The sequence below is a fragment of the Choloepus didactylus genome, chromosome 2 (genome assembly GCF_015220235.1).
Source record: "Choloepus didactylus isolate mChoDid1 chromosome 2, mChoDid1.pri, whole genome shotgun sequence".
Taxonomy (NCBI): domain Eukaryota; kingdom Metazoa; phylum Chordata; class Mammalia; order Pilosa; family Megalonychidae; genus Choloepus; species Choloepus didactylus.
This window is the reverse complement of record NC_051308.1, coordinates 78,841,271-78,869,063: the sequence shown is the minus strand read 5'-3', so window position 1 is coordinate 78,869,063 and position 27,793 is coordinate 78,841,271. Positions and strand designations below refer to the sequence as shown.

The 27,793-nt window shown below is 37.7% G+C and overlaps 1 protein-coding gene across 1 annotated transcript; it reads left to right on the top strand.

The window, feature by feature from the left end:
- Nucleotides 1–200: 200 nt before the first annotated feature.
- On the top strand, nt 201–27,793 carry TSEN15 (tRNA splicing endonuclease subunit 15). The gene is made up of 5 exons (XM_037825182.1): nt 201–501; nt 2,745–2,826; nt 3,135–3,270; nt 25,645–25,786; nt 26,311–27,793. Exons 1-5 carry the CDS (start codon nt 364–366, stop codon nt 26,329–26,331), a joined length of 519 nt encoding a protein of 172 aa, XP_037681110.1. The 5' UTR covers nt 201–363; the 3' UTR covers nt 26,332–27,793.

Sequence of the window (27,793 nt, the reverse complement as noted above, 5' to 3'; positions counted from 1 at the left end):
CCACATTTAAACTTACACGACAGGGAACTGAATGAGGCTTTTTCCACGTCCAGAAATTGGAGACATGGACCCAGCACTGCAGGCAAAGAGGACTTTAACATCTTTCATGTTTTCAAGAGAGCTGCAAACAACACTGACTTAAGAAGGATAAAGGGCTTTGGGGAGCCGGTACTTTTGAATCTTCTTGGAGCTAGACTCTGTACAGAAACCATAAACACAGAGAGACTCTAGAATGCGTTCCGGCAGGTTCTACTTTTGTCGTTGGGAGGCGGAGGCGGCGGTAAGCGGAACCCAGAAGCGCTCACCGCTGCTTCTGGCCGGGCGGGAGTCGCAGTGCAACGCGGGCGCGCCCCACGGCCCGGCATGGAGGAACGCGGCGATTCCGAGCCGACCCCCGGCTGCAGCGGCCTGAACCCGGGCGGCGTACCGGGCGGCGTACCAGGCGGCGGCGGCGCCCACTCGTGGGCCCCCGAGGACGCCTGGATGGGGTCCCACCCTAAGGTCAGAAGGCGGGAGAGGAGCAGGTCGCCGGCTCGGCCCCTACCCAGGCGGAGCCCTGAGGCCGCGCTCACCCACTGGCCCTTGACTCTCTACCCGGCCGAGGCGCTGGGGAAGCGCGCGATCCTAACACTGTGTGCAGAATGGCTGCCTCAGACAATACCGTTTTTGTTTGTTTTGTTTAAATGAGTTGAACCAGTGATCTGACATCCTCCCCATCCTCTTACCAAAGCCATTCTTAAACTTAGGGCGACATTAAGCCCCGCCTCTCCCAAGACAGGCTAATAACCACTAGTATCTGAGCTTTGACGTCTAAGACTTGTTGTGGGAATGATTTCATTTAGTCCTTTTAGTAGCCATGCAGGATGGTTTGTGGGTCATAGACTAGTTATAATGGTAGAGGTTTAGGTACAGCCACGTTTACACTTAGCCCTGGAACCCAGTGTGGGTGTCTTCTTTTTGCACCAGTGCAGATTCCTAATTTTTCATATTTCTTGGAAAGCTTGAATAGGTTATATACAACAGCAGAGCTACTCACAATGTGGGTATTTTTTTTTTTTTTTTCTGTATTAGCAAGTGAAAGATAGTTCCCTACTTGCTTTTGCTTGGCAAATTGCTGTCCTATATGCTAGTAGTGTCCCAAGCAGTGAATGGGCAATGAATGGAGATGAGAATTTAGTAGAATCTCAAGGTCTGGTCTGGTACTTTACTAGAACTTCACTCTTATTCTAGAAGGCAAGCCATATTTCATAGACTATCATCTAAAAACAGTCAAGAAAAAGGGAATATTTGAAGTTATAAGTCTAAGATTTAACCCTCTGTATCTTCTCTTGCTTAATTTTCTCCTCTTGCTCTGCCTCTTTTTTTCTCCCCCCAAATGGTAAGAAAAACAATAACATGTATATGTTATTCAGTGCACATTAAAAAAAAAATATTGTGGAAATGCAGCAGAGTGTTTAAGTTTGAATCCTGGTCCTGTCACTTACCAGCTTTGTGATTTTGGGCAAGTTGCTTGATCTCTTTGTAATCTCATCTGTAAAGTGAGGATAATAATAGAACTTTCCTCTTAGGGTAACACATAAGCAGCACTATATAAGTATTTAATAAATGAAACCAGTAACAAGTTTTAACAACCTCCTCTATATTTGGTGTTGCTATTCTGACAGTTTTCACACTTGCAGATGTTTTTCCTTTGAAGATTATGGTTGCATATGTTCAGACCATCAAATTGTCCCTTTTGATTTTTTTCTTGAAGGATCTAGTTGATAAAAGAAATGATACAGGGTATTTGTTTTTCCAGTTCTGCATTTTTATTATTCAGTTTGAAGATTATTTAAGTCTGTCTTGTTGAACAGTATCGGATTTATCATCCTCAAATACCACTATTATTATATTATTCTCATGTTTAGAAATCCTCAGTGTTCTCTTGTGGGAAGAATTAAACTTTTAGCTTAACCATCAATACCTTTGCAACCTGGCCCCTGATTACCTTTTCACTGTCATTTTCAAACACATTTGAGGTTTGCGGAGGACGACATGACCACTATTTTTCTGTACCTATACTTTTGGTGAAACTAATGGGAAAATGTGACATCATATCTGTACCTATGCACACCTGCTCATACTTCATGTCTGCATTAGTCCTGCTTACCCACCTAGTCACTGACATGGCTGGACAACCTTGGGCTTCCCCTACAGGGATAGGCACCTGAAGAATGTTTCCCTATGCTGACAAGCAATTCTGAAAAAAGCAGCTGCTTACTTGGTCCCTTCTTTAAAATCCAGCCATTACATACCAACCAACTCTTGAGTGAAAATAGGTTTCTCTATAGGCCCTCAAATATGTGTGGCTGATTCTCACCTTTGTGTGATTGCTCACACTGTCACTCTACTTTCTCCATTTACTGAAATCAGATTACATCCTTCAAGATCCAGTTTGCATCCCTCAGCTGCCTGAAGCATTCCAACCAAGTCACCTGAGTAGAACTCTTAGAACCTCTTGTGTCTTGGTTTTTCGTCCATTCACTTGGATTTTAATCAGTTAATGTCACGTATTATTATTTGCCTAACAGTTGCAAGTATGCATGTATTTACCCTAACAATTTCAAGTTCCTTAGAGACAGTGATCACTACACCTAGAAGAGAGTTGTATACAGTAAGTGTATCTCATAAATACTTGCTGATTTAATGAAAGAAAATATTGAGATTCTTCCTTCTCTGTTTGACACTTACATTTTGATTTTCAGTATTTAGAGATGATGGAATTAGATATAGGAGATGCCACCCAAGTTTATATAGCATTCTTGGTTTACCTGGACCTCATGGAGAGTAAGTTATTTGTTTACATTGTTTTGTTATTGGGGCTTTGGCAGGGGATTGGGGAGTTGGTTTGGGGTATAGCATTATTGACGTTTTAATAAGCAATCATTTATGCATTTGTTATTAATTTTGTCAATTAATTTGTAATTTCTTTATTCATTTACATAGAGAATTACTGGGTAACAGAAAATACTAGAAAGGTAAAGAGAAGATACCATTTTGAGTGATACTTACTTAGCTGAGTACTAGGTAGAGTTCGGAATTTTGATCTTTTATTTTGATGAACATTATTTTTCCATTCAATGATGCTCTTCCAGGTAAAAGTTGGCATGAAGTAAACTGTGTGGGATTACCAGAACTCCAGCTCATCTGCCTTGTTGGTACTGAAATAGAAGGAGAAGGGCAGCAGACTGTGGTGCCTACACCCATCAGCGCATCCCTTAGCCATAACAGGTGAGCCAGTGATTGGGGTCTTTAACGGGTTAATTCCTTTCCTGAGCAAAGCTCTAAGAATCATTAAATTAGAGGTAGTAATATAATATTTTTAAAGTTATTATAGGGAATGGGGATTATAGCTTTACTCTTGGTTATTTCAATAATAAGTTAAATATGATTGTTTAATAAGTATTTATGGTCAGTATTTTTTCAGAGAAAATATATGATAAAAAATAGTATCCTTAATGAGACAGGAGATAACTTTTTTGGTTAGGAGGACCATTATATTTGAAAGATCAGATGTTTTAATAAAATGAACCAAAATAAGTGATACAAATCACACTTGCTGTTGGAATTGCAACAGAGATTAATATGCATATTGGAATCAAAGGAAGCTTCATGCAGCACCTGGAACTCTTTTGGAAACTGCAGACACACAGAATTGAATTAAACATACCTTTGTTTCATGACACACTCTCATTATTAGTTCATGCATGGTGTTCTAGTTTGCTAATGCTGCCAGAACGCAAAACGCCAAAAATGGATTGGCTTTTATAAACGGGGGTTTATTTGGTTACACAGTCACAGTCCTAAGGCCATAAAGTGTCCAGGGTAACACGTCAACAATTGGGTATCTTCACTGGAGGATGGCCAGTGGTGTCCGGAAAACCTCTGTTAGCTGGGAAGGTATGTGTCTGGAATCTGCTCCAACTTCTGGTTTTAAGATGGCTTTCTCCCAGGACGTTCTTATCTAGGCTTCAGCTTCTCTCCAAAATGTCACTCTCAGTTGCTCTTGGGGCGTTTGTCCTCTCTTAGCTTCTCTAGAGCAAAAGTCTGCTTTCGAAGGCTGTCTCTAAAATGTCTCTGTAAACTGCAGTTCCTCTCTCAGCTCCTGTGCATTCTTCAAAGTTTCCCTCTTGACTGTAGTAAGCTCACTCCTTCTGTCTGAGCTTATATAGTACTCTAGTAAACTAATCAAGGCTCATGCTGAATGGGTGTGGCCACACCTCCATGGAAATTATCCAATCAGTTATCAACCATAGTTGGGAGGGGTGCATGTCCATGAAAACAACCTAATCCAAACATTCCAACTTAATCCCCACTAATATGTATGCCCCCACAAGATTGCATCAAAGAACATGGCTCTTTCTGTGGGACATCATAATATATACATATGGGCACACATGGCTTGCTTTCATTTATTTATTTACTTAATTAGTTTTTTTTAATAATGTAATAAGCGTCTCTGAACCACCACCCAAAACAAAAGCTAGATTCTTGACAATCATTTATATCTAACCTAATGATTCCCCTTATCTTCCTGTTTCCACCAACCTAAGGTTACTCAGCCTGAATCCCATATTCATTGAATAACTTTTTATTTTAGGTATTTTTAACTTTATAAAAAGGTATGCTATCATTTAAGGCTTACCTTATTGCTGAATTTTAGGAGTTCTTTGTATGTTTTGGATACAAGTCCTTTGTCAGGTATGTGTTTTACAAATATTTTTCCCAGTCTGTGGCTTGTGTTTTCATTCACTTAACTGTAAATGGATTTTTTACATTTAAATTTAAATTTTATGATTGCTAGTATATAGGAAAATAATTTTTTTAATTGACTGTATACTGGTAAACTTTGCTAAATTCACTTATCATTTCTTGTAGTTGTTTTTTTAGAGATTTGGGAATTTTCTGTGTTAGATGATAATGTTGTCTACAAATAAAGACAGTTTTATTTCTTCTTTTCCAATCTGTTTTTCTTTTTTCTTGCCTTATTGCAATAACTAATGCCTTCAGTACAGTGTTGAATAAAAGTGGTGAGGGCCGACATCCTTGTTATGTTCTCAATATTAGAGGGAAAATATTCAGTCTTTCAACATAAATATGATGTTAGCTGTAGTTTTTTTGTAGATGCATTTATTAGGTTGAGGAAGTTTCCTCTTATTTCTAGTTTGCTGAGAATTTGTATCATGAATGGATATTGAATTTTGTTAATGTTTTTCTGCTTTATTGATAAGGTCTTTTTTATTTTAAAATTTGTTTGTATGGTGAACTACATTGATTTTCAAATGTTCAATCAACCTGCATTCATGGCATAAATCCTACTTGGACATTGTGCCAGTTTGAATGTATTATGTTCCCCAGAAAAAGCCATATTCTTTGATGCAATCTGTGGGGCAGACATTTTAGTGCTGATTAGATTGTAATTCTTTGAGTGTTTCCATGGAGATGTGCCCCACCCAACTGTAGGTCATAACTCTGATAATTTCCATGGCGGTGTGGCCCCACCCATTCAGCGTGGGCCTTGATTACTGGAGCAGTATATAAGCTCAGACAGAAGGAGCCAACTTGCTAGAGCCAAGAGGGACACTTTGAAGAAAGCACAGGAGCTGCAGATGAGAGACATTTTGAAGACGGCTGTTGGAAGCAGACTCTTGCTCCGGAGAAGCTAAGGGAGGACAAATACCCCAAGTGCAACTAAGAGTGACATTTTTGAGGAACTGCAGCCTAGAGAGGAACATCATGAGAGAAAGCCGTTTTGAAACCAGAACTTTGGAGCAAATGCCAGCCACGTGCCTTCCCAGCTAACAGAGGTTTTCCGGACACCATTGGCCATCCTCCAGTGAAGTTACCTGATTGCTGATGTGTTACCTTGGACATTTTATCGCCTTAAGACTATAACTGTGTAACCAAATAAACCCCCTTTGTAAAAGCCAATCCATCTCTGGTGTTTTGCATTGCAGCAGCATTAGCAAACTAGAACAGTTGATTTTTAACCTTTTCTATTGTTGTCATTTTTACTCATGATTCTAGTCCACTTCTCTTGGACTGCAGCACAGATAAAGATAGGCTTTGGCTCAGATATTGTTCCCAGTACCTCTTAACTCTTAACCTTCCCCCTTCAACTCCCACTCAAGAAAGCGTGTTGGAACGTGAGTGGATGAGAATAATGATTTATTATAGGGATTATTAATTTTATATTAAAGATAATCTTCCAGCTTTGGTACTTTATTATTACAAACAAATTGCTTGTGACACACTGCGCAACTAACTTCAGCACACCAGTTATAAATCACCATCCTAGGCTAATGCTACTTAGTTGCTTGAGTGTAGAGTTTTTGTTCTTCGTGGGGTTTTTTTGTATGCTCTGTGTGCCAGTTTGAATGTATTATGTCCCCCAAACACCATTATCTTTGATGTAATCTTGTGTGGGCAGACCTATCAGTGTTAATTAGATTGAAATTCTTTGAGTGTTTCCATGGAGATGTGCCCCACCCAACTGTGGGTGATGACTCTGATTGGATAATTTCCATGGAGGTGTTGGCCCGCCCATTGGGTGGGTCTGAATTAAATTACTGGCACACTATATAAGATCATACAGAAGCAGTAAGCTTGGTACAGCCAAGAGGGACACTTTGAAGAATGCGCAGAAGCTGAGAGAGGAGCTGCAGATGAGAGACAGTTGGAAGACAGCCATTGAAAGCAGACTCTTGCTCTGGAGAAGCTAAGAGAGGACAAACACCCCAAGAGCAACTAAGAGTGACATTTTTGAGGAACTGCAGCCTAGAGAGGAACATCCTGGGAAAAAGCCATTTTGAAATGAGAGCTTTGGAGCAAACACCAGCCACGTGCCTTCCCAGCTAACAGAGGTTTTCCGGACACCATTGGCCATCCTCCAGTGAAGTTACCTGATTGCTGATGTGTTACCTTGGACACTTTATGGCCTTAAGACTAACTGTGTAACCAAATAAACCCCCTTTATAAAAGCCAATCCATTTCTGGTGTTTTGCATTCCGGCAGCATTAGCAAACTAGAACACTCTGTATTACTCAAAAAAAATTTTTATTAAAGAGGAAGCTGGATAGCATACAAGACTAGAGAGCTGGAGGAGTTGGGAGTTTGCTGGAGGCACAGTTTCATCTTAGTCACAAAGGGCATGCAGTATATAAAGCCTGATGACTGTCGCCCTTATTGCAGTTCTCAAGTTTTGGAGTCTGTTGTTTGTAAAACTGGGCCAAACCCTATCTTTTACATAGTTAACTACAACTTAGTTATAAAACATTTTCCTAGTGATGTCAATAAGTAATCCTACTCTATCAGTTAAAACTATTTTAATAGTTATTTAGCTGCTTGACTGTTGAGTTGTAGAGTGGTATATATATATGTGTGATTTATTCTTTTCATTATCTATTTCATGATGTATGTAAATTTGCCTTATTCCTTAAAAAGTAGCAGTTGTAGGCAACAGTTTAATGTTATATCTGTGTGCATTACTAACACTTTAACAGTTTTCATATCCAGCTCTCCCTTATTTTCTCAGGCTTTGCCCTGGTGATTTTGTTTACATAGTTTCTGGCAACAGTGGAGACAGATTACATTACAGAGTGAATGTGTATTTGAATAGTAGTGAGTGAATGCATTACTTTTAGCAAAAGTACAGTTTGTGACCAGTCTTTGCCATAAAATAGTCACACATAATATATGGTTGTAGTTAAAACACTGGCATTTTTCTCAACTCTCAGTTCTTGTGTGTACTAGTTCCTTGTGAAAATATTGACTTAATGCTAATTGCTGATCTTCAGTGGGAGAATAAAATTGGTCAATGCCCATTTTTGATTTTTTGGTGGGAAAATTATGTCATTGGTGTATGAGGTAAAATTCTAATGTTTCTTGAAGGGAAGGACACATGTCTTTCTCTCATCTAAAAATACTTCTTACAGTTAATGTAAAATAATTTTTAGTTTATATTATGAAATGCCATATTAAATTATGTATTTGGATGGTTATATCCATATAAAAAGTACTCTAGATAAAGTGTAACTAAGGAATCCATGTAGCAAGTCTGGTAAATGATATACAATTGTGATTACAGTCTCCCCAGCCGCAGCATTGGTATGAAAGCATATTCATATATTCTCAGAGGTCAAAGAGATCTGATGGATTTAAAGATGAAACAACCAGAGTTATCCTAACTAAAGCCAGGGCCTCTGTATTTTAGTGCTAAGATAGCAAATGCAGTCAAATTTATGTTCATATAGCTTTATTAACTTCCCTTTGGGCCACCTTGCAATTGATATTTGTTGAATACCCTGAATGGAGGAGTCGTATTATACCGTACGGTAACAGCATTACAGGTTTCTGTAATAGTATTAGTAATATATTACTAATAGTTGTAGACGGAAGAATATTAAGAACTCCACATAGCAAATTATGAGTAAAAAATATTATTTGTTATTTTTTAACCGCTATTGTTTCTTTTCTAATAGACCATGTGTTGGTTACCCAATTTCAATGCTAGTTTTGTTTCTCGAGTAGGATATGAAAGATGGAATGAAAACTAAAACTGTAGTTGCCATTTTTTAAGCTTATCCATGTTTATGCATGTTATAGGTTAAAAAAAGCCAAAGTGTTTTATACAATTATAAAAACCAGGGACAGTTAAGATATTGTTTTTTGAAATGATCTGTGAATCTCCTTTGTTACCAAGGATTGTAGTTCCTTGCTTAGTAATGCCAATGACTCCTTTATCCTTTTATCTAAACTTGACTAAATTACAAATGGCTCGCTCCTCTTGGTGCCAGAGAAGGATAGTGGGTAGCTTATGTAAGGATAGAGCCTCTCCAATGTCCATTTTATCCTTCCAGCCTCACAAATTAGCAGCATTTCTTTTAATTTATGGTGATTGGTGACCTCTCTAAAATGCGTACACTCTGCTATTTTATCTAAGAGAAAATTATTCCAAATATTTGCTTTTTTGACATTTTCCAATGTGAATATTACTCTAGAAATTTAGAAAAAGGCTACAACGTTCCATATACTAAATTGCCTGTCTGCCAGTTCAACAGCCACAAGGCTAAAAGTCTGAGAACTTCTGTAGTTGGTTTGATCAAGACTCTTTTGATAAGATTTTTGTACAATTAAGGGAATTAATGCCTTTAAGAGAAGTGTAAACTACTCAGTACATATAATAAATGAGTGGCGGAGCCAAAGTTAGGATTCCTAGCTTATGATTTTTCTTCATTTGTTGCTTAGCCTATTAAACCATAAAATATTTTTATTTTACAATATTGTTTTCAAAAGAATGTGCTCCCCCTTCTTCTTACATTGAATCAAATGAACTGCAGTTCTTTTTTCTTTGTCAGAATTAATTTTCCCCGATATAGCTTTTATAGACTGCCCATAGAAATTTTTCTTTTTTAAAGGACATGTTTTTTTTTTATTCTATTTTTTTTAATTAAATTCAGTTTTATTGAAATACATTCACACACCATACAATCATCCATGGTATACAATCCACTGTCCACAGTATGATAACATAGTTATGCGTTCATCACCACAATCTATCTCTGAACATTTTCCTTACGTCAGAAAGAACCAGAACAAGAATAAAAAATAAAAGTGAAAAAAGAACACCCAAATCATCCCTCCATCCCACCCCATTTGTCCTTTAGTTTTCATCCCCATTTTTCTACTCATCCATCCACTAGATAAAGGGGGTGTGATCCATAAGGTCTTCACAATCACAGTGTCACCCCTTGTAATCTACATTATTATATAATTGTCTTCAGGAGTCCAGACTACTGGGTTGGAGTTTGGTGGTTTCAGGTATTTACTTCTAGGTATTCCAATACATTAAAACCTAAGAGGTGTTATCTATATAGTGCATAAGACTGTCCACTGGAGTGACCCTTCGACTCCATTTGAAATCTCTCAGCCACTGAAACTATTTTGTCTCATTTTGCATCCCCCTTTTGGTCAAGAAGATACTCTCAGTCCCATGATGCCGGGTCCAGATTCATCCCCGGGAGTCATATTCTGCATTGCCAGAGAGATTTACAACCCTGGGAGTCGGGTCGCACATAGGGGTGAGGGCAGCGAGTTCACCTGTCAAGATGGCTCAGTTAGAGAGAGAGAGGGCCACATCTGAGCAACAAAGAGGTACTCAGGGGGAGACTCTTAGGCACCATTACATACAACTTTAGACTCTCCTTTGTGGTAATGAGCTTCATAAGGGCAAGGTCCCATGCTCAAGGGCTCAGCACATCAAACTGCCAGTCCCAATGTTTGTGACAACATCAACACCAGTCCAGGTGAGGATGTCCAACACATCTGCACCTTCCCCCAGATCCTTGGGGCCGGGGAGGGGGAGGCTGTAAATATATTTTTTATTATCTGCCCAAATTACTCTGGGATGTGTCACTATTTCACTCCAGCCTATACTAACCTACCGTATCTCACTTCCTATTCAAAGTTCCATGCAATTGTGGTGTTTGAACAAATCGACTGTAGAGTTGTACCGTTTAGAAAAGATCCTGTACCAAATAGATATCTCTTCCCTTGGTCTCATATGAAAGGACATGATTTAAAAAAAAATATTTTATTAGCTGTTTATGTGTTATCACAGTAGTAACCTGGATAATAAAAACAAACTAATTATTTATTGTCAAGTCGAATGCATTGGTGCTTTTATGAGGAGAAGGAAAAGAGCCCATATTTCAAAACATTGAGAAGTGTAGGAAAAATTAAAATTCTGTTTACTGTTCTTAAGTAAAAATGTTATAAATGTTTATAATTTTATGTATGCATTCATATAATGAGTATAAATGAATGTAAATATAATTATAGACTAGAGGGAAAATAAAAACATGTTTTGGATTGGAGGGAGGATAAAAAGGCAAATTGCAGATTACCCCAATATTTTCTAGATTCTTCATTCATTTATTGGGTGCCTATTATGTGCTGGGCTCAGATGTTATAAAACAGCATAAAAAGACCTTGCCCCCAAGATGCTCACAGTCTAGGGGCTGAGACAGACAAACATTCATATCCAGTGTGATAAGTATAATGAAAGATACATAGGGCACTGAGGAAGAACTCAGAAGAAGGAGATCCACCCCAGACTGGTGGTGCAGGAGGTGGGAGAGTCTGAGAAAGCTTCCTGGAGGACAAGATGTTTGAAATATGTGTAGGTATTTAATAAGGAAGGGAATGAATGTTCCTGGCAGAAGTAATAGCATGAACAAGTTATTGAGGGCTGAGAGAGCCTCAAAATTGCAGAGGAATGCCTGCCTATAGCTGATAGATCCCATAATACTGATGAGAATTGACACAGGAATGCAGGAAATGTGCTGGCGGGGAGACATGTTAGACTTGGATGAGAACATATTTAACTAAGATAAAGAGTGTGGGAATGCATAGTCACCAGCAACAGGTTCAAATGAACCTGGGCCTGAAATAAATTCATAATTTGGATCTTTCCTAGAAGGTGGTAAGAAAGTCCTGGAATGTGTGTGTGTCTGTGTCTTTGTGTGTGTGTGTGTGTGTGTGTGTGTGTGAGAGAGAGAGAGAGAGAGAGAGTGAAAGATGGAGAGAGAAGAGGTGAGAACAAGAGATGAGAGACAGATACAGATGAGAGAGAGAAATGAGGGAGGGTGGGAGAGGATGCAAGGTGGGGAGAGAAAGAGAGAAAGCATGTGGAAAAAAAAAATAACTCCTGGGAAGTGGATCAGAAGGGATTAAAGAATTTAAAGGAAAGAGAAAGCTAGATCAAGAGTTTTGCAACTGTGAGGTCTTTGGGGTATCTTGAAACAGGTTAGAACATTATTTGAATCAGAATGTTAGAAATTGTAATACTTGCTTCTAATATCGCTAAAGGATTACTAATATGCAAGTCTGTGAGGATATAGGAGATGATTAGTACAAGAGTGTAACTTAGGGATTTGGGGAGTTTCAGTAATTCCATTACTTGCCATTTTTAGCCTCCTTTGCAGAACCTTTTTAAGTTTCTGAAGTAATCTAGGGTTTAGTCCTCTGAGCTTTTATCTTCATTATACTCACTCTTTAGGCAGCCTTATCTGCTCCCATGATTTTAAAGATTATTGATATAGTGGTAACTTCCAAATTTATATCTCTACCTCAGCCTTCCCTGAACTTCAGACTTGTGTACCCAGCTGTGTACTTGACATTGCCGCTGAGAAGTCTAAAACGCATCTCAAATTTAACATGTCTGTTAGGCAAAACTCCTCCCCCCAACACATACACAACACACCTCTAGCAAATATTCCAGGAAGCTCTCCCACAACTGACATGACTGTTTACATAAAACCCACTCCTAGCTAAACGTAGCAGTTTGAACAAAGACAAAGACAAAAATTTTCTACAACGTAAAAACCTCCCTGACATCAACTCCTTATTCTACCCTGAGCAAACCAATCCCCCAACTCAACTTCTTACTTCTCTGTCTTACCCACCAACAATTATTCCCCCAGCCTCCCTCCCAAAAAGCTATAAAACTGTACTCACACCTTTGTTCGGGCTGTTGTCAGTCTTAGGCTTTAGCCCATCTCCGCATGGCTACAATAAAACTTTCTCCAATTGAGCTTTGATCTTTTCTCTTCCTGGTCAAAAAAACCTAACAGTGTCAAAAAAATAATTATTTTATTTGCCCCCTAAACTTGCTCCTTCTGTAATTTTTCCCATGTCAGTAAATAACAACTCTATTCATTCTGAAGCTCAGGCCAAAAATCTTGGAAGCATTTAAAAAAATATATAGAGAGAGTTTTTTTAAGAACAGTTTTTATTTACAGAAAAATCAAGCAGCTAATACAAAGAATTTCCATATACCACCCACTTCCCTCACAGTGTTTCCCCTATTATTAATGTCTTGCACTAGTGTGGTACATTTGTTACAATGGATGAACCAATATTGATTCATTATTACTAACTAAAGTCCATAATTCAAATTGGGTTCATTCCTTGTTGTTATACAATTCTGTGGATTTTGAAAAATGCCATATACCCAACAATACCCTGTCATACATAATAGTTTCACTTCCCTAAAAATCCCCTGTGCTGGGAGTGACATCCTCAACATGGTGACATAAACACCAACTGAAAACTTATCTCCAGAGATTCAGTGGAAAAAAAAGGACAATTCTGAATTGTTTGAAACTCTGGAGGAGGATATAGACTGGAGAAGGACGCTGCAAATGCCAAATTGAAGGAAGAGAAGAAATAAATATCAGGTAGGAGTTTTCCATCCCAGTCCTCTCTCCTCCCCCTCACTCAGTGTGAGTGTGGGAAAGGCACAGAATCAGCAGACAGGAGCCCTCTCACCAGGGGCACGGACTACAAAATCTCTCATGACAGTGAGACATATCCCCACTGTTTGAAGATCTAGGGGACAGGGGAGGTCATTTCAAGGCCCAAGTCAATGAGAGACAAAGAGACTGAGAAAATGTGGACAGAGACTGGGTTTCCAGCTCTGGGTCTGAAAGCCCTTCCTTTATCCTTGAAGGAAGCAGCAGTCGGTGGATGTTTCCTTGCCTGGGGGATGGTTGGAGTACTGGGTCAGCTGAGGGAGTCCATTGCCACAGGTGGAGCTCCAGATTGAGCCAGATTTTGGTCGGCAAAGTGAGGGCATAGGAATCCTGCAGTGTCAGCTCACGTGTGTAGATGCAGCCTGTGCTCAGAGGCGAAGCAGCTTCTGAGGTCAATTAAGTTACCAAACAGCTCCATCTGCTGGAAAGTCTGGAAGGGGCAAGGGAATTAAAACACTTAAAGTATGCTCCAGACCCTTTCTTAGGACCACAGGAGCTGGTATACATGCTCTGCATGGAACCCGGCCCCGTTTTGGCTGAGAAATATGGACCACCCAACTGTTAAAGCAGGGCTCTAAAACAAACCCAGGTCTTGTTGGCCAGTGAAAAACAGAGCACCACTGGAAGCCAGCAGATTTGTTTTACCACACACGGTGGACTGGCTGGGGTGCCCAGAACCTACCTCCCATCCCTGTGGCAGGCCACCATGGGCACCTGATTTCGGGGGGAAGACTGGGGTCAGAGCCAATCTGACAGCTGGCCAGTGAGAGAAACAAAGAACATAGAGATCAAAGACAACCAACAAGAAAACCCTTGGTAAAAGAAAGAAAACGACTTCCAGAATAAACTAATCAAGAAAATCAGATGCCTAGACAGCAAAAAATCAAAAGCCACACCAGGAGACACAAAAATATGGCCCAGTCAAAGGAACAAACTAATATCTCAGCTGAGATTCAGGAGTTGAAACAACTAATTAAAGGTGTTCAGAAATCTCCTGTGCTCCACCTATTCATCCCTTTGCCTTTTCCCCCAAGTCCCTGGCAGTCACTAATCTTTTTACTGTCTCTATGATCTTGCCTTTTCCAGAATGTCATATAGTTAGAATCATACAAAAGTAGCCTTTTCACACTGGCTTCTTTTATTTAGCAATATGCATTTAGCATATGCTTGATAGCTCATTTCTTTTTATTGCTGAATAATACTCCCTTGTATGGATGTACCACAGTTTCCTTTTTCCTTCACCTATTGAAGGACTCTTGGTTGCTTCCATGTTTTGGCAATTATGATAAAGCTGCTATAAACATTCTGTGTGTAGGCTTTTGTGTGGATGTAAGTTTTCAATTCATTTGGGTAAATGCCAAGGCGTGTGATTGCTGGACTTTATGATAAAACTGTTTAGCTTTGTAAGGAACTGCCAAACTGTCTTCAACATGGCTAGACCACTTTGCATTCTCACAAGCAATGAATGAAATTTCCTGTTGCTGCACATCTTCACCTGCATTTGGTGCTTTCAGGGTTTTGAATTTTAGCTATCCTAATAAGTGTGTAGTGGTATCTCATTGTTTTAGTTTGCTATTCCCTAGTGACATGATGTTGAGCATCATTTCATATGCTTATCTGCCATTTGTATATCTTCCTTGATGAGATGTCTGTTCAGATCTTCTGCCTATTTTTAAAATTGGTTTTTTTTTTGCTTTCTTATCGTTGAGTTTTAGGAGTTCTTTGTATATTTTGGATATAAGTCCTTTATCAGGTATATATTTAAAAATATTTTTTCCCGGTCTGTGGCTTGTCTTTCATTCTCTTAACAATGTCTTGTGCAGAGCAGAAGTTTTTAATTTTAATGAAGTCCAGCTTATCAGTTTTTTCTTTCATGGATCATGTTTTTGATGTTGCACCTAAAAACTCATGATAAAACCCAAGGTCACTTAGAATTCCCCTTCTATTGTCTTCTGGAAGTTTTAGAACTTTACATTTTACATTTAGCTTCATGATGTGTTTTGAGTTAATTTTTGTGAAAAGTGTAAGGTCTGTGTCTAGATTAATTTTTTTGCACTCAGATGAGCAGTTGTTCCAGCAAAAGACTATCCCTTCTCCATTGAATGCCTTTGCTCCTTTGACAACAGTCGTTGCTCTTTTATTGCTGTGTATTAGTGCAGGTCTGGCGAGGCCAGGCTCTTGTTGTTTTGTTTCTAAAGATGGTGTTAAGGATTGAATTGTGTCCCCCCAAAAGATACGTTAAAGCCCTAACTCCTGATCCCATACATGTGGTCCTATTTGGAAATAGAATCTTTGAAGATTTTATAGTAAGATGAGGCCAAACTGGATTAGGGTGGGCCTTAATGCAATATGACTGGGATCCTTATAATGGAGAAAACATGGACAAAGTCAGTAGAAGACAGATGTGAAGACAGCCATGTGAGTGAGGCAGAGAATGAGTTATGGATTCCTGGAAAGCCACCACTGGAACCCTGCTACTTCAGAAAAAACATGATCCTCCTGATGCCTTGATTTTGGACTTCAGCTTCCAAAACCGTGAGAAAATAATTCCTGTTGTTGAATAAGTAAATTAGTCTGTGGCATTTTTTTATAGCACCCCTGGCAAACTAAGACATTATTCAACATATTATATATTTGGTTTTCTTTGATTATTTACTTCACCCATTATTTGAAAGTAAGCTCCATGAAAGCAAGAACATTGTTTTGTTCGTTGCTGTTCCCCCAGTGCCTGGCCTGGTACCTGGGAAGTAGCAGGTGCTAAATAAGTATTTGTTTAATAACTAAATGAACTCTCTTAGGCTACTGAGTTGCCTGAAGCAGGCATTTGCTAGATAATACCTTGAAGAACATAGGGATGGAGAGTACCTAAGATGGTGGCTAGATGAGACAGGGCAAAAAAACACCTTTGTGAAAAATACTAGATAAAAACCAGAAAGTGACCCAGGACACCAGTCTCAGCGATGCACCAGCCAGACAAGATCTGCTAAATCCACAGGGACCATGCATTTGGTGAAACCGGGAGTCTGCATTCTGAAATGGGTGAGTGAGCTGGCTGAAAGGCTGGCAGCTGTGCTGCAGTGTGGGGAAATGGTGGGTTGGCGTTTGGAGACGGATTAGTTCTTTAAAAAAAAACCAAAAAACCCAGGAGCAGCTGCGGATACAACAGGGAGAACCGCACAGTGAAGCATGGCAGGAGCGGGCTGGGCCAACGCCTCAGTGTCTGGCGTGGAGGATAGCCCTTCCCACACCTGCTGCTGATTGTCTTGGGGCCAGGGGAGCAGAGGGGAGCCAAAAGGAGAAAGAAACTGTGCCCCTTGCAGCCATATCCCCAGCGGCCTGGGGACACTCCCACCTGGGGCCGGACCCACAGCCCAGAGCCACACTAAGAAATCCAGTGTGATGGGGAGTCTTTCCTGCAGCACTGCGCACACGTCACAATATCAGCCGTGGGCAGTGGCCTTTAGTACACTGACAGTTAATTGTCCCGGAGCTGGGAAGACGGAGTTGTGCAAAAAGGGGGAAATTAACATGTCCCATCAGCCATCTTTACACCAGGCTGGGAATGCCCCTGCAGAGCCCAGCGGCCCAGGGCTTCCCTGGTGGGCCAGCGTGCAATTGTGATGTGGCACAACCTTCCCTCAGCAGAGGTCCTGGAAGAGTATGGCTGAGAAGGGGGACCCTCTCGAAAATCCCAGGGACCCTACGCCAACACCAAGGACTTGTGGGTCAGCGGCAGAGACAATCTGTGGCAAGACTGAAATGAAGGCTTAGTCTCTTGCAACAGCCTTAAATCTCCGGGAACACCTGGGAGGTTTGATTATTAAAGCTGCCCTGCCTCCCTAACCACCCAGACACACACCCCACATTCAGGGCGAACAGCACCAACAACACACCCAAATTTATTGCACCAATTGAACCCCATAAGAATCAGATCCCCACACACCACAAAGTCAGGGAGAACTGGCTTGAGGGGAATAGGTGACTCACAGATGCCATCTGCTGGTTAGTTAGAGAAAGTGTATGCCACCTAGCTGTAGTTCTGACAAATTAGAGATAAAGTAAAGCAAATGTCAAGAGGCCAAAAACAACAGAAAATCTTAAAGCATATGATAAAACCAGACGATATGGAGAACCCAAACCCAAACACCCAAATCAAAAGATCAGAAGAGACATAGTACTTGGCGCAATTAATCAAAGAACTAAAGACAGGCAATGAGAGCATGGCACAGGATATAAAGGACATGAAGAAGAGCATGGCACAGGATATAAAGGACATAAAGAAGACCCTAGAAGAGCATAAAGAAGAAATTGCAAGAGAAAAAAATAGAAGATCTTAGGGAAATAAAAGAAACTGTTGGCCAAATTAAAAAGACTCTGGATACTCATAATACAAGATTAAAGGAAGTTGAACAATGACTCAGTGTGCTAGAGGACCACAAAACAGAAAATAAAAGAACGAAAGAAAGAATGGGGAAAAAAATAAAAAAAAATCAAAATGGATTTCAGGGATATGATAGATTAAAGAAAATGTCCAAATTAAAGAATCACTGGTGTCCCAGAAGGGGAAGAGAAAGGTAAAGGTCTAGAAAGAGTATTCAAAGAAATTGTTGGGAAAAACTTCCCAAACCTTCTACACAATAAAAATAACATAAAGCATAAATCCCCAGCGAACTCCAAATAGAATAAATCCAAATAAACCCACTCCAAGACATATTCTGATCAAACTGTCAAATACTGAAGAAAAGGAGCAAGTTCTGAAAGCAGCAAGAGAAAAGCAATTCACCACATAAAAAGGAAACAACATAAGACTAAGTAGTGACTGCTCAGCGGCCACCATGGAGGTGAGAAGGCAGTGGCATGACATATTTAAAATTCTGAGAGAGAAAAATTTCCAAGAATACTTTATCCAGCAAAACTCTCCCTCAAATTTGAGGGAGAGCTTAAATTTTTCATGGACAAACAACTGCTGAGAGATTTTGCTAATAAAAGACCTGCCCTACTTCAGATACTAAAGGGAGCCCTACCAACAGAGAAACAAAGAAAGGACAGAGAGATATAGAGAATTTTAACAGACATATATAGGACATTACATCCCAGATCACCAGGACACACATTCTTCTCTAGTGATCATGGATCTTTCTCCAGAATGGACCGTATGCTGGAACATAAAACAAGTCTCAATAAGTTAAAAAAAAAAAAATTTGAATTTGTTCAAAGCACGTTGTCTGACCACAGTGGAATACAAATAGAAGACAATAACCATCAGAGACTTGGAGAATTCACAAACACCTGGAAGGTAAAAATGAGGGGGAGATGAAAACATTCCCAGATAATCAAAAGCTGAGGGACTTCATCACCAGTAGATCAGTCCTATAAGAAATGCTAAAGGGAGTTGAGCAGGCTGAAAGGAAGGGACACTAAACAATTGACAGAAACCATGTTAAGAAATAAAGATTTCCAGTAAAGATCACATAGTAAATATAAATACAATACTACTGTATTTTTGATTTGTAACTCCACTATTTACTTCCTACAGGATCTAAAATACATAAACAGTGATGATAAATCAGTGGTTTTGGACTCAATGTAAAATATGTAATTTTTGACCAGAACTACATAAAGGTGGGGGAATGGAGGAGTATAGGAACATAGTTTATGTGTCCTATTGAAGTTAAGTTGGTATCAAAGAAAAACAAGATTGTTACAGATTTAAGAGGTTAAATTTAAGCCCCATGGTAAACACAAAGAAAGTATCAGAGAATATGACCACAGAGATGAATAGTAGAGTAGGGGTTACAAGAAGTGCCGGAAGAGGCAATAGAGAGTTAAGAAATGAGTGTAGGGTTTCTGTTTGGGTTGAAGAGAAATTTCTAGTAATGGATGGTGGGAAGGTGATAGCATTGCAACATTCTAAATGTGATTAATCCCACTAATAGAATGCTAGGGAGGGGTTGGAATGGGAAGATTTAGGCTGTATATATGTTTCCACAATTGAAAAAAAAGACAGTCTAAATAGATGACAATTAAATGCCAAAGATGATCCTGGATGGGATCTGAGGATGGAGGAGAGGAGGCTCAAAGGTACACAGATGGGACATAAAAAAAAAAAAAAAAAAAGGAAATATAGAATGTAAGCTTTGTATCAATGTTGAATTTCTTGAACTTCTTCGCTGCGCTTAATGGGATTGCATAAAAGAATGTTCTTGTTCATAGGAAAGGTATATGTGAATTATATTGTTTGTTCAAAAATGCATGCAGCTTGCTCTCATATGTTCAGAGGACAGAGCAATAGATGATGGATGATAGATAGGGAGAGAGGGAGCGAAAGAAAGAAATGGTGGTGTGACAGGATGTTAAAGTTGGTGGATCGGTATTGGGGGAGGAGGGTCGGGGTATGCTGGAGTTCTGTGTATGGGGTTTGTATTGTTTTTGCAACTGTTCCTGTAAGTTTGAATTTATTTCAAAATAAAATTAAAAAAAAAAAAACAGAACAAAACATAGGGATATGCTACAAGAAACCTTCCAAGAGTTTCAGACAGCTAGAATGCCTGCAAAATCCATTACCTTGGAGAATTTATCACCAACGTTTCCCACACTTTACACTGTAACTATAATATGCATCTGGGGATAGAGAGCAGTCACAAGTCTGAAAAGGCACTCTGCCATGCAGAGCCTTCTTATCTTTTAGTTAATTTAGTTTTCTTCCATATTCTCCCCTCCTTCTACCCCTTTTTTTCCCCTGGTTTCTTGGGAAAAGAACTTATATTAATGATGCTTTAAAGGGTTACTAAAATTAATTGAATTCCCTCCTTACAATGGTTCTAACGATGTGTTCTTAGTTATGAGATTTAATCCAGAAATGGTAAATGTTTTCTTGAAGGGTAGTCCATTGTTATTTCCCTGTAATAGAAAAATATTTCTGCTTTAGGGAGCGTATTCTTTATTATGAATTCATTTATGATCACTATTTTATTTAAGGCCCATAGTCTACTAACTGGTAAAATGACTTCTATCACTTGGTTTCCGCTTATCAGGATATGTGTCCTCACACTGCCTCTATTGGAAATCTTACCCTCAAAAAGAAAAAAAAATGCTTTCAGTTTATTTTAGCAGAATGACTTCACACTGGGCTGAAGAGCCATACAAGCCCTTGATTGTTCAGTAAACCCCTTGGGATTTTAGCTGCGTGGATTTTTTACTAGGCAGGCATTAGCATGGTTTCCAAGAAGGTGGTCTGTTATCCCTGAAACTTTCCTTCAGGGCTGAGCCTGTGGATGAATAAGGCTTCTTTGGTGACTTGGGCACCAAATTAATTTTGCATTGTGTTCCAAAGTTACATTATGGTATGTCTTTTCAGTATATCATATCGTAATGAGATAAAGGAGTTAATGTCTTTTATTGAGCATGTACCAGTTTGACCACACTGAAAAGGGCAGGAGATATTACTCTCTGTGGATTGAAATTAATACTTATTTTAACCCAGGATTCATCCCTTGGCCATTCTCATTTCAACAACATTTGAAGTTAAAAGTAATATTGTTTTCAAACTTCTTTGTCCTCTCTGTGAATCTCCAGGGTTCTGTTGTAGGATCATTGTAGAAAAATGAATGCTAATATTTGTAGAATGTATTTGAGTAGCTCAAACAAAGGGCATTAACCAAATAGTGCTAGCTCTGTATTTGCCTCAGGGTTGTTTCCAAGTTAACTGTATCAAAATTTGGAATCACCCTATTTTCCTTATGCAGTGTCCTCTATAAACAGTTATGTGCAAGAAAAACCTCTTATAAGCATTAATTTCTGTCATGGTTGATCAACAACTATTATTGTTACTGATATATCTTTTTCTTTAGGTGTGATTTTTCCCTTGCAATTTAACTACTTCAAAACCTGAAATTCTTATATTATTAATATACAGGTTATGTTTTTCATATGTGGCTTCCTATAAGACCTATCAAAAATGAACTTAAGTTTTGTCATTATTATTTTAGATTTGTGTTATAAAACATCGCCATAATATTTTTTTAAACTGAGATTTAAAAATTATGCATATAAGGAAAATTTGTCCTTTAGTTTCTAAATTAAGTTTTTGCACTGTAATCTTGTTAGAAGTTAAGTGAGATTATAGTATTTTGGTGATGCCTCTCTATTTTCAGCATCTTTACAATCGTGTGATTTATAAAGTAGAACTTAAGAACCTATTATTATTATTATTACTATTATTAATAATAGATTGAGAAAGTACAATCTCTTGAATTAAAGTCAAAATAAACATTTTTAGTAGTTTATGCAATATCCTATAAAGGAAATAAACCAGAAAGGTCTTCAATTGGGAAAGATGATGACATTACTTTTAATAGATGATAAAAGTAGACTAGAGGAGATCCTGAACAAGAATCTATCATACTTCCCAAATGTGCTTTGGTAATAGGCAGATAAATTATTTTTCCAGTCACAACTGAGAGAATTCACTGGTAATTTTCCCTCCATGCACCCATCAAGTAGGATAAACAAGAGCTTGGAGGTGGGAACTTCCAGTTATTTTTGACAGTGACTTTCTTCACTCTGAAAACAAGTCCCTTTTACAACTCTGAGCTAATTTTCAAATGCTATGGTTTCCCACATGGGTCTTTTGGGTAGTCTGAAAATGTTTTGCTGTTTATGTCAAGGAACCCTGGAAACAAACATCAGTTGAGAATGAAAAACAAGCAGTGGGTGAGATAGGAATTTCTATCCTAAATTCCAACATATGGGCTGGAATTCCTTTAGGAAAAAAGCTATATCTGTATATGTATGTGTATATATGTATGTGTGTGTGTGTACATATATGTTTGTGTATATACATATTTATGTATGTATGTTTATATTCTCATTTAAGCAATATTTTGAGAAATAGAAAATGTGTAAAAGTTGTCTTAATAGTTTTTTTCCTTCTGATCTATGGCCCATACTCTGCCAGTTAGGGGCATTTAGAGAAACTTATTTTTGTGTGCATTGCAATATATAAAAAACTGGGAAGTAACTATGATACCTAATGACAACAGAAGATTTTGGTAATTTAAAATTTTAGTTTATCAAGATCTGTTTCTTCTTTTCCACATTTTTAGAAAAAAAAAATTCAAGATGGACTGCTGATAAAAATTGATCTATGACTATTAATTTAGATGCTGGTTTGCCATTTTGGAAGAAAAGGGAAATATTTAGTTATGTGATTTGCACTGATGAAATAATTGGAATATGTTGTCTTTTATCAGGGTGTCACTTTCCATCAGGGCTGAGAAACAAAGTTGCTGCTGAATATTTATGAATGCTTCATCTACTATCCCTCTCTAAAGTAAATCTCTCTTAGGAGTGGGAATGTAGCTAATTTTTTTGCAACTCAGTGTAGGCAGAAAATTTTTTGAGGACTGAGTTTCAGTTTCTGGATTCAGGCTATATATTTCAGAAAATGGGCATTTCCTATATTTCCACTAAGAGCCAGTGCACCTTGGTGTACTTGAGTAAGTATCTGTTTTTTAGCAATAACAATGGGGTTAGAAGGGGGTGGTAAGACAGGTATTATGACCCAATCTGCCAGGTGGCAAAGCTGATATAGGTACTACATAATAATTCTTATATTAAATGACAACTTGACAGTTTTCAAAGCCTTTTCGTATGTATAGACATAGAAGTATCTGTCTTACATTACCATTTGTTGAAAAGACTTTCTCCATTGAATTGCCTTTGCACCTTTGTAAAAAATCAACTGACCAGGCTTATAGAGTATTAAGGCATAACATATATGACAATAATAGCCCAAAAGATTGGTGAGGAAGGAGGGAGCTATATTGGAGCAAGGAGAGTAACTCGAATCCACAGGGAGAAATGAAAAGTACCAGAAATAGTAAATATGTAGGTTAATGTAAAAGACTCTAATTTATTTTTCTTCTTTCTTCCCTTAAATTCTTTAAAAGACATAAGATCGTATAAAGCAATAATTATAACACTGTATTATTGGTTTTATAGTATATATAGACATAATATGTATAACAATAATAGCACAGAGGAGGGAGAAGGGAATGGAGCTATATTGGAGCAGTTTCTATATTTTACTAGGTTGTTATTATTAATCTGAGGTAGTTTGGGATAAATTAAGATGCAGACAGTAATCTCTAGAGCCAAGTGATTATTAGAGACAAGTGATAACACAGTTGAATTAAAAACAAGCAAATATCAAGTACTTTTAAAAAATTAAGTTCTGGCATCAGTAGGGCTTCTTTAGTCCCAAATCCAATACCATTTACCAATGTAGCTACAATAAATAAGTGCAAAAAATTGTAATACTGAGCTGTGAAGACAAGTTGAACTTTCATTTAGTGTAACAGAGTTGCATAATACATTTTAGAAAAATGCTTGTCAGAAATACAAATTAAAAGTTTATATACCTAATGTGTTAGTCATAGCCATATAGAAAACTCATTCATTCATTCAAAAGTCTCATTCATTTTGCCAAGGTACTATAGTAGGCATTGGGGAGTGATAAATTTAAAAAGTTGCACCTTCAAAATGCTTACAATCCAATAAAAACAGACCCTTTGATATATAAATACAACGAAGTGATTACCATAATGTAGGTTAATACAAGGTGCCACTGGAGAGTGGGACACCTGGCTGCCTAGAGGCTGCCTAGAGAAGGTGATGCTTTGCTGACTCTTGGAAAGGGATTAAGATATTGCCAGGTAAACAGATTTTGTTTATTTAATAAATGCTGCCTGACAGTTTTCCTTGATAACTGAAGTATTACCAACTTGTTGGTTCATCTCTTTCAAAGTTATTTTAGAATTGGTTTGAATATAAGGAAACTAACTTAGATACACATTCTCTTCTCAAATCATTACATGCCTATGTAAACTTAAATGATAGGTAGTAGATAACCAGCCTTTTGTGACTGATATTTTAACAAGCCAGTGATCATTCAGTAATATATTATGCAGTGATTAAGTGATACCTTGGCAGGAACAATTTTTTGATGCAGCTTTTCTAGAAGTTTATTGCTGTTTTAAATCACTTGTAAAATCACCAGTCTCTACTATGGATAGAAAAGCATTATAAATATTGTGGTAAGAATATTTCAAAGCAGAGACTTTTCTTTTTAGATTCTTTGTAGATTTGATAGCTAATGGGATGGATGAAGCACGACCATATGAATTTTTCCTTTTCTGGAAGTAGAGACTTAAGGGGACAAATAACTCTTTTGCTAAAGGGAATATGGTATTTAATTGTTTGTATATTCAGTTGTAGAATGTTAATATACTAGTAAATGTTTTTCCAATTTCTGGAGAATTGGTTGGCTTTATGAAAAGAACAGCTGATCACTTTTTATTTGCCTTTTTAAGAAAATTCCTCAGGAGGTTACAGTTCACTGAATTATTGAACACCGGCTTTATTAAGTAGGTAATAAGGGTTTTAGTTTATGGCAAACAAAAACTAATAGTGATTTGAAGACCTAGATATTAGATTTAGTAGATTATTTTCCACAGCAAGCAAACTGAAATCCTTGGTAACATTAATTGCTTGATAATAATTTCACCAAAAAAAAAAAAGAAAAATTTCATTTTATTTCTGTATTTTTTTATTAGCTTTTATTAAAAACTTAAGTGCCAGAATACATGTTGAGGACCATAAAAACATCTATATTCTGATATAATAATTCTGTTGCTTCGAAAAATCCAACAGAAATATTTAAAAAGAAACAACTACTGCTGCCCTCCCCGCAATTGAAAGACCTGTACAGCAATAGGGGATTGATTGAGTAAATTATGAGTCAACTTGATGAACTATTCTATAGCCATTAAAAGTAGTAATTTTGAAAAACCATGAAACTTGGGGAAAAAGTTTATTATAGTTAATTAAAAAGAAAACAGCAACAAAACCAGAATACCAAGTTATGTTCCACTATAAGGTACCAAGTTAGAAAGCTGGAAGATGAACACCCAGGGCGTAGCCAACTTGGAGTCACTAAACACTGTTAGTGTCCCTTGAATTCCATTCTGTAGGTTCCTGAAAATAGTTTGATACTTTTAGGTACTGTGGTCAGGAGAGATGGGTGAATGTAAAAGAGAAGAACTGAAAGTCAGTAGATAGCCCTTATTTGTAGGATTTTCTATGGGAGAAGACAGCTTTAAGTGTTTATGTTGGAGTCTGAGAGATTTCTTTAGCCATTCTGGATACCCCCTCCCTAAGATTTTACAGTATTTTATCTTACCATTAATTGAGCGACTGTGCATCCTAAATGTATTGTGACTTTATTTTTCAGGATAAGGGAAATCTTGAAGGCATCCCGAAAATTGCAAGGTGACCCAGATTTGCCGATGTCTTTTACTTTGGCCATAGTGGAGTCCGATTCCACAGTAGTCTATTATAAACTTACTGATGGATTTATGCTGCCAGACCCTCAGGTCAGTTTTGAGGCAACTGACAGTAAACAGTGAAAAAAGAAGAAGATTATGAGATGATGTTAAGTGTGAATCAAGCCATTCATAGAACTACCACTTCCTTCACAATATGAAAAAATTCAAGAAAAAAAATTTTTTCATACCTCAGAAAACTGGCTATATTTTGTTGAGTAACATGTTCTTAGTTATTTTCATAAAAATAATTTGATTTTCCTACTCTGTGGAGTTCGTAGTTACTCAGAGTACTTTATGACGTGATTACGCATTTAATTATTTAATGGATAACTGAGGTAGCATGTAAAGGCTAATAATAGTTTTAACCTAAAGAATGCTTCTTTAGGAAGTGTTAAATTGGTTGACATTTTGACACGACACTTTAATTAAAATAAATGTGTTATATATGATTTGTTTCCCACTTTGTTGGTTTAATTGGGATAATTATATTAAATGTCTTTCTAATTTTGCTTTTAAATTGCATTATATCCTGGAAAAGATCCATTCTCATCTTTTTTGTTTTTATGTTGCAGAATATTTCCCTTAGAAGATGACAGCTATACTTCCTGATGCTTATTTTATTCATACAAGATTGGATTTGAGACTGATCAATCTGCTTCATATTTAATCTCAGAGATAGTTGGGGTTGACTTCTCTGGTCCATTCTCTAGGTTTGCTTTCTGAAGAATAAGACTTTCCCAGATAGAAAGATGATTTTTGCTCAAAAATATAGGGTAATTGCTCTAGAACGTTCTTATCTGGAGACAGTATAATTACAGTTATGTTTAGGTTTATGCCAAGGGTGCATTCAGAGGGTTGGAATACATATTTTTTCTGTCATCCCATATTCAGAGCTGCCTCTTTGTTCATTGCAGCTGCAGCTGGCTCACTGTTGAGACTGCCACCTCTTTCCCTTCCTCTTCTCTCCATATGCCTTTTGGCCAATATTGCTAGCCTGGAATGGTATTTCATATACACCTTAACTCCTTGAGGGTTTACTTCTGTCTGCTTTTTAATTCCCCATTTTTAATCAGAACTAATGGCAACTTGCATGTCTAGGTTAACAGGGACCAGAGGAGTGCTACCTACAAAAGTAGTTGGCCTTTCTTTCCATTTTTATCCATCAAGAACTTTTATTACATCATACCTGGAATATTACAAGAGAGATAGCATGGGACAGGATCAGCCTTAAAAATGTCTTTATTAACTAAACCCAGTTATTCCACTTTTGTTACTCTCTCCCAATTAAGTTGTCCAAACTATGATAAATTATATGCACAAAGATGTTTCAAGTGGCATTACTAGTAATAGCCCACATTATAAACTACTTAAAAGTTTAGGTCAGGAGTCAGCAAAATTTTTCTATAAAGGGCCAGAGAGTAAATATTTTAGGCTTTGCAGGCCATGAAGTTTCTGTCACAGCTATTCAACAATGCCACATGTGTAAACAGTGTGTGAACAAATGTGTGTGGCTGTGCTGCACTAAACTTTATTTATAAATGTAGGTGTCATAATTTGCCACCCCAAGCGTTGGCCAAACTGTTCTTTATAAACCAGATAGTAAATATTTTAGGCTTTGAGCCATATACAATCTCATCACGTATTCTTTTTTCCTCTACAGTCTTTTAAAAATGTAAAAACTATTTTTTAGCTTGTGGACTATACAGAAATAGACCCTAGGCCACATTTAATCCATGGGCCATAGTTTGGCAACCCCTGGCCTATGGAGATAGTCAATAAACAAATATATGTATAACCCAAATTAGTAATGCATATTTTGAAAAACATGAGGAAAGGTTGTAGTAAGTAAGAAAAGCAAGATAAAGAAGCATATGAATAGGTATGATTATGGCTGCAAATAACATGCTATCATATATAATAAAAAATGACAAAAGAAAATTCTTAACTGTGGTTATAGTGGGATAGAAGGGCAGTATATGGATGACTTTGTATTTTTGCAATATTTCAGTTTTTATTTGGTCTGTTTAGTTTTCTAATAAAAATGTTTTAAAATAA

Coding starts and splice junctions, on each gene's coding strand:
- TSEN15 (XM_037825182.1), top strand. CDS start 364: ATGGAGGAACGCGGCGATTCCGAGCCGACCCCCGGCTGCAGCGGCCTG. Junction 502..2,744: donor GGATGGGGTCCCACCCTAAG/GTCAGAAGGCGG, acceptor TTTGATTTTCAG/TATTTAGAGATGATGGAATT. Junction 2,827..3,134: donor TTACCTGGACCTCATGGAGA/GTAAGTTATTTG, acceptor ATGCTCTTCCAG/GTAAAAGTTGGCATGAAGTA.